This window comes from Corylus avellana, chromosome 9 (assembly GCF_965113065.1).
Source record: "Corylus avellana chromosome 9, dhCorAvel1.hap1.2, whole genome shotgun sequence".
NCBI classification, from domain to species: Eukaryota; Viridiplantae; Streptophyta; class Magnoliopsida; order Fagales; family Betulaceae; genus Corylus; species Corylus avellana.
Window position 1 is genome coordinate 4,740,691 of NC_142498.1, and position 7,309 is coordinate 4,747,999.

The 7,309-nt window shown below is 41.0% G+C and overlaps 1 protein-coding gene across 1 annotated transcript; it reads left to right on the forward strand.

Moving 5' to 3' along the window:
- Nucleotides 1-4,300: 4,300 nt before the first annotated feature.
- On the forward strand, nucleotides 4,301-5,298 carry LOC148583610 (uncharacterized). Its single transcript, XM_088510709.1, has 2 exons — nucleotides 4,301-4,530; nucleotides 4,842-5,298. The coding sequence occupies exons 1-2, from the start codon at nucleotides 4,301-4,303 to the stop codon at nucleotides 5,296-5,298; spliced, it is 687 nt and encodes a 228-aa protein (XP_088366835.1).
- The last annotated feature ends 2,011 nt before the right edge of the window (nucleotides 5,299-7,309 follow it).

A 7,309-nucleotide genomic window follows, 5' to 3' on the forward strand; every position in this document is an offset into this window, starting at 1 on the left:
AATAAAATTGCAAAAATAAAACAACTAGTAGAAAAATAAAACCAATTCAAATAAAAATCAATTTCACAAACAAACAAATCCCCGGCAACGGCGCCAAAATTTGATGTACAAATTTAATTGTACTCGCAAGTGCACGAGTCGTGTGCAATATAGCGTGTGTGCAAGTGCGAGGTCGATCCACAGGGATTTGTGTTGTGTAAACCAATTTCTATTTAAACCAACTCTATTTTAACCTAGTTCCGAATTTTGTGATTTTTGTCGTGCAAAATAAAACATAAACTAAAGAAAATAATGAAATAAAATGGTAAAGAACACTAAGGTTTTAGAATTCACTTCGCCAAATCTTAACTCTATATTCTCGTATTTGTTCCTACAATCGAAAAACTATATTCGATGTTTTACAAATATCAAGTTTAAATCATTCAATGAATCCACCCATTTTTACAAATCACAACAAATATCCGATTCGAAATTAAATCATCCTATGTATCCGTTTGGTTAACGAATCACAACGGATATCCGATTTCAATCGAATGATTTGATGTATCCGAAGGATGAAACACATCAAATATCCAACTCCAACACATAATAGTTCATCACATTCAATTAAAAGATATAAATCAAGCAATTGAATGAAAATCTACAACATCCTTAGTCGAAGTCAAAATTGTATAAACAAGATACGAGAATACATGAGTTTGTCAATGACGAAGCTTCATCTTCAACCTTAGTTGAAAGATTTAGCCTCTCATGATAACAAAAATAATCACCAATTTAATTGTCATCATCGAAAGAATAAAACTTACAATGGAAAACAAAGCAAAAGCTTCCCCACGGCAATACGTCGTAATTCAGCTTAAAACGGCCTCCTTCAATTGTGAGGCTTAGAGGTCTATTTATATCGCTTAGGAGAGCCCTAGAAGCCCTAGTAATCCTAGGAATTTCGGAGATTTAAGTCCAAGCCCAATTAGGATAAAGAAAACCTAAGCCCAAATCGGAATGGGATTCGCCCAGAATTGCGGTCCTATCTTGCGGCATGATTGTGGCCTGCGGCGCTCCGAATTGGGAAAATGCTATTTCACAATGAATTGTAGTAGTTTGAGTTAGCTTTCCAATGCCGCTTGAATCACCTCAATCGGATATTTGAGATGAAAGTTATGGTCAAAATACCGAGACGTATTCAGAATCCAATTTTGCATCCAATCCGATTTGACTTCAAATTGAGAAATTCCGAATTAATCCTTTCCTTTATTTGATTAAACTTTAACCATGATTGGTTAAGCTTAACCATATCCTCTAGGTCTTCCCAATTTGCCCCTTTAAGCTTGGAATTTTTCCAGAAATGCTTTCTTTTCTTCCAAAAGCCTATAAAACAAAGAAAAATACAAAAAGGCAGTAAAATGTGCTAATTAACCAAAACCAAAGGATTAAAACATGCAAGTTAAGGGCTGAAAATATAAATATTTTAGCACTTATCAATGAGCATGGTGAACCTGATTGACTTGACCCAAGTCAAGAAGCAAAGTCAAGCAACCCAGAAAATTCGTCTCAGTCAAAGTTTGGAAAATACCTCACCATTGAAACTGGGGAACAACCAAATTTTTGAGCCCAAGAGTCCTTTGGCAAACCCTTTTGGGTGATAGAGTAATGGGGTATATATAATTTTGAATTTTTTGTATTGAAAATTTGAAAATTTTTATTTTGTAGCTATTTTTTTTTATTTGAATAATAATAAAAAAATGAATGACGTAGTATAAAAAGTGAAACAAGTAAGAATGTTCTAATGTTATTTTTTGAGAAAAAATAATGTGACTTTGGCTCAACGTATTAGAGTGACATTTGAGAATATTAGGTCTTGGCTTTTGTATGATTTGTGTTACACATAAAAACCCATCACTTGAACCCATGGGTCAAAGGCCCAACAGCCCGAGAAAGCCCAATACATCTGAATGGGCTTTATGAATGTATGAATGTGACCCAGCATAAAACAACAAATGCGGCGTTGTTTCTTACGTCTCGGTCGACCTGTGATAAACCAAAGACTGACTGCTCTACCACAACAAATCTCCTACACTTAACATCCAGATGCATCCATCACAGTCAGGATACGACTGGCTACATGAACAACTCACATATGGCAACATCATGGGAACGGTTATGATCTGCTCTTAAAAGACTCTTGACAGTTACGCGCCATCCTCAGAATCCTATTAATGTCGATATCGGCTTCTTACCAATCATAATGACAGGAGACACAAATGTTAACTTTGCCGGCCATTAAGCCCAAATCCCAGATCCTCTGCCCGGTCACCATAGCTACATCTGTATGATCAACTATAAAAGACCTCACTTTAGAGGTATGCATATATACAACACTAAGCTCTATACTGAGTTTGCACAAACACTGACTTAAACATCGGAGGAGGAACTGCTGGCCACCACTAGGCGCATCCTCATAACGTGTGCTCTGGTTTTTGTAGATTTGAAAGGAGGCACGAAGAAGAAAGGAGTGGTTTGGATTTCCCTTGAGTCCACCATACCGGAAACTATAACAACAGTTCGGCGCCATTTGTGGGAATGATAATTCATTCTTATGAAATAAAAAATCAGTGATAATGCTGAACACAAGGTCCAACAAAAGTCAAGCCCACAGTGAAGAGATAACGACACAGGCCAATCAACAACCACCACCAGCGCCCTAAAATGCAGAAGACAGGGAGCGTATTGCTTCTCTTGAGGCGCAAGTGGCACTCCTAGTCCAGCAGAACGAAGAACTGCGCCTCTGATTTCCCCCTCCATCCCAACCTAAAATCTATCAAAATGGACATTCGGAGGAACAATCATGGTCATCACTCTGATAACCAAGATCACCATTCTGATGGCCACAATCGCCAAGGTGAAAGCCGCTGCCACCCGCATAACGACGGCCAAGGAAAAAATGGTCGCACTGAATGCGATGCTCGGGAGAATACCCCGTGAAGCAAAGTGGACATAGCCAAGCCGGAGTTAAAGACGAAACTCGAGGCCATGGAGAAAGAGGAGAAATGTAAAGCTGCGGTGGTACAAACTTTTCACCGGAACGGAGATGCCCTTTACCAGACAAGTGATCAATCATCCGCTCCCCAAAAAATTCAAAGCTCCTCAGATCCCGAGCTACAGTGGGGTCGGGGATCCAACCGAGCACCTAGAAAATTACTAGATGCATATGGCGTTACATGCCACACCCAACAAAATTGCGTGTAGAGCCTTCCCTACTACGCTCTCGGGAAATGCTAGAGAATGGTTCCAGAGTTTGGTACCTAATTCTGTGGGCACCTATGAAGATTTGGCCCAGATTTTCCTCATTCACTTCTTGGGATTCAAAGAAAGGAAGAAGCCTTCCGGATATCTCCTAACGCTCCACCAGCGAGAGGGGGAGAGTTTGAAGGAGTTCATGATTCGGTTCAACACTGAAAAATTGAAGGTAGAGGATCATACCGATGGCGTAATCTTTTCCGCCATCTACAACTGTATGTCATCCGAGGAGCCAGTCGTGAGGAAAATCGCGTGAAGGCAACCGAACAACCTCCAGGAGCTATTAGATAAGGTGGAGGAATTTATTAACGAGAAAGAGACCTTGAGAGCAATAAGGCCAGCTCAAAAAATTCATAAGAAATTTGAAGAGAAGAATAAGAGGGATCATCCAGGGCTAGACGCTCCGAAGCCCTTCAAGAAAAAGTTCAATGATTACAACTTCACCCCACTCAATGCCAAAATTTTCGAGGTCTTGATGGAAATCAAGAAAGACCCGTAATACTGAAGACCTCCCGGGGCTCCACAAAATCAGAACTCAGATCATTATTGTGAGTTCCACGAAGCTAATGGACACTACACAAAAGGCTGCATTGCTTTAAGGCACCTCATCGAAAAGTTTATCAGGAACGGTAAACTCGTTCGGTTCCTGGGAGAGCAAAGAAGAGCGGCCCCTCCCAGGGAAAACTATGTCTGAGACGTGAATTACCATCATTCCCGAGATCATCGGCAACAGGAACGTTATTGGAGCACAAATTTTGACTGCAAAAATTGGGACAGATATCCTCGGGAGAACAAAGCAAGACAGGAAGAGCCCAGAAAAGGACATGCTCACCTAACCCGTGAGCCTCAGAACCGAGCAAATATTCTGGAAATCCACACCATAATTGGTAGATTTGCTAGAGGAGGTGAGTCAGGAAGGGCGAGGAAGGCCTATGCCTGATAACTGGAAAGCTCTCACGAACTCTATAGCATAGGAAGACCAATGAAGCAGCCCAGAAGGAGTGCGATGGTGATTGGATCCTCAAATGACGACTATGTGGGTATATCGTTTCCGCATACAAATGCCTTGGTTGTCATATTGACAGTGGCAAACCACAATGTCCATCGCATCTTAGTGGATAATGGGAGCTCAGTAGACATCTTGTATTGGTCTGCATTCAAGAAGTTGAATCTGGGACAGGAGAAAATTGTCCCAACCGACTATCCCTTGATGGGATTCGTAGGGGAACAAGGCAGGTAACGGTGATGATACGTTTTCTATTGGTCGACCGACCATTAGCTTACAATGCTATCATTGGAAGAACGACTCTCAATGAACTGAAAGCCATCACATCAACTCCGCATCTCAAGATGAAGTTCCCAAAGGATTATGGAGTGGGGGAAGTAAGGGGCGATCAGCGAGCGGCCCGACAATGTTACAATATCTCTATGAAAGAGTGTCCAAGGACCCCGGCCCAGGGGAGCGGCTATAAGAAGGATAGATAGCAATTAAAGGGCAGTGAACCAGTCGAGGATCTTGAGGAATTCTAGGTCGGCAAGCCTAACAGGGTCGTCAAAATTTGGTCTGAGTTGGACCCGGCTGTAAAAGAGAAGCTCGTATCTTTCCTCCATGAGAATTATGACGTATTCGCTTGGAGTCATGAGGCCATGCCAGGCATATCACCTTTGGTAATGGTGCACAAGTTGAATGCAGATCCTAGTTTCAAGCCAGTACAGCAAAGTCGAAAAGGATACTCGGCTAAGAAAAGCAATGCCGCTGCCGAAGAAGTCAAAAAGTTGTGCAAGGCTGGATTCATTAAAGAAATCCAGTACACCACCTGGTTGGCGAACGTGGTGTTAGTTAAAAAGTCAAATGGGAAATGGAGAATGTGTGTCGACTTTACCGATCTCAACATGGCGTGTCCCAAAGACAACTATCCTTTACCATGGATAGATCAACTTGTCGATTCAACTTCTGGGCATGAATTATTAAGCTTCATGGAAGCATTCTCGGGGTATAACTAGTTATCCATTCACTAGTGATAAGTGCTAAAATATTCATATTTTCAGCTCTTAACTTGCAGGTTTTAATCCTTTGGTTTTAGTTAATTAGGCCATTTTAATTCCTTTTTGTGTTTTTCATACTTTTGCAGGCTTTTGGAAGAAAATGAAATAAATCTAGATGATTTGGGCTCAAAGAGAGAAGATGGAGAAAATTGGAGCTCTCTGACACTGCGACCGATCACAGGGTACCTACGATCGAGTGCAATACCCGAGAGGATTAAACACAAATTAGGCCAGGAGCAATCGAGCGCATGCCAGAAGAGGATCGATCGCAGACCTACGATCGAGCGTACACAGGTTGCGATCGATCGCACCCGTGCGCAGGAGACACATCAAGTGGCGGCTAGAATGTTCCTCTTTCCATATGAGGGTTTTCCAACTCCCAATTATAATAGGTCTCAAAACCCTATGAAATCCCTAGGTTTACTACTTTACCAAGGACTTCTAAAACCTATAAATAGACCCTTAAGCCTCTAGAATGGACATGCTTTGTAAGGAGAAGAATAAGAGCTCTTTAAGTTCAAGTCTCGGGTTTATTCTTTTCCTTTCTTTTATTTTATTTTATGAAGATGTTTAACATCAAGTCTATGTGTAGCTAATTTATTTAGTAGGGCTAGATTGAAGCCCTAGTTATGTTTAATTAATATTTCAATATTGGCGCCTTTGTGATGATCTTGTTGTGCTATTTAACTTGATTGATACCTGCTTGCATGAATTCCTCATATGTGTGTGCCTGATCAACATATGCATGTGGTATGGACTAGTTAGTTAGATTAATTTGGATGACCGAGTCCTGGGTTTAACATAAGTAACAAAAGAATCCACACCGCAATTCTTGGGTTAATCAACATGAGGAACCAGGAGTATACACCCATGCCCTAGGCCTCGTGTGTTTGTTGATTTTCATAGAACATATTCTTTTCTAAAGAACAACTTAGTATATACCATGCTAAATCCTTTAGGAAAGAAAAGAGTTAGAGTATACACCTATGCCTAACTCGTTGCTTAGGGAAATCTATAGCTTAAGGAGTATACACCCATGCCCTTAGGCTGACAAACATTAGATATGCATAACATGATCAAAGCATTGGCATATTGTTATATTAGCTTAATATAATTAGTGGTGGATATCAAAGCCCTACCTTTTTATCATTATCAACTCAATCAATCTTTGTTTTACTTAAGGAATTTATTTTTAAACGAAAATTCAACAATCCTCGTGGGAATAATCCTGTTCTTGCACCATATACTACTATGTTGACCTTGTGCACTTGCAGGTAAAACGTACAATTATTTACCTATTACTTTAGGTAGATATTTGCACAACAACTAGTCCAATCAAGAAAAGACAGCCTTCATGACGGACACGGATCTATACTGTTACCGAGTAATGCCATTCAGATTAAAAAACACAGGAGCCACATATCAGCGACTGGTCAACAAGATGTTTTGGCAGCAGATTGGGCGGAATATAGAAGTGGATGTGGATGATATGCTGGTGAAGAGCATACAAGTGCCTAGCCACATCACAGACCTAGCCGAGGCATTCGACACATTAAGGCGCTACGGGATGAAGCTCAATCCTTCCAAATGCGCATTCGGAGTATCCTCAGGTAAGTTCCTTGGATTCATTGTCTCCTGGAGAGGAATTGAAGCTAATCCCAAAAAGATCAAGGCGATTCTGGACATGCAAGCACCTCAAAGCACGAAGCAGCTTCAACAACTGATGGGAAGGATAGCGGCACAAAATTAGTTTGTCTCTCGTTCAACTGACAAATGCCTTCCTTTCTTCAAAATTTTGTAGAAGGCCTTCTCCTAGAGTTTGGAATGAGACAAAGCTTTCCAGGAGTTGAAGGAATATTTATTTAGTCCACCGCTGCTAAGCCAACCGGTGGAAGGGGAAGCCTTATTCCTGTACTTGGCGGTGTCCTCATCAACCATAAGCTGAGCCTTAATCCAAGAAGAATAGGGA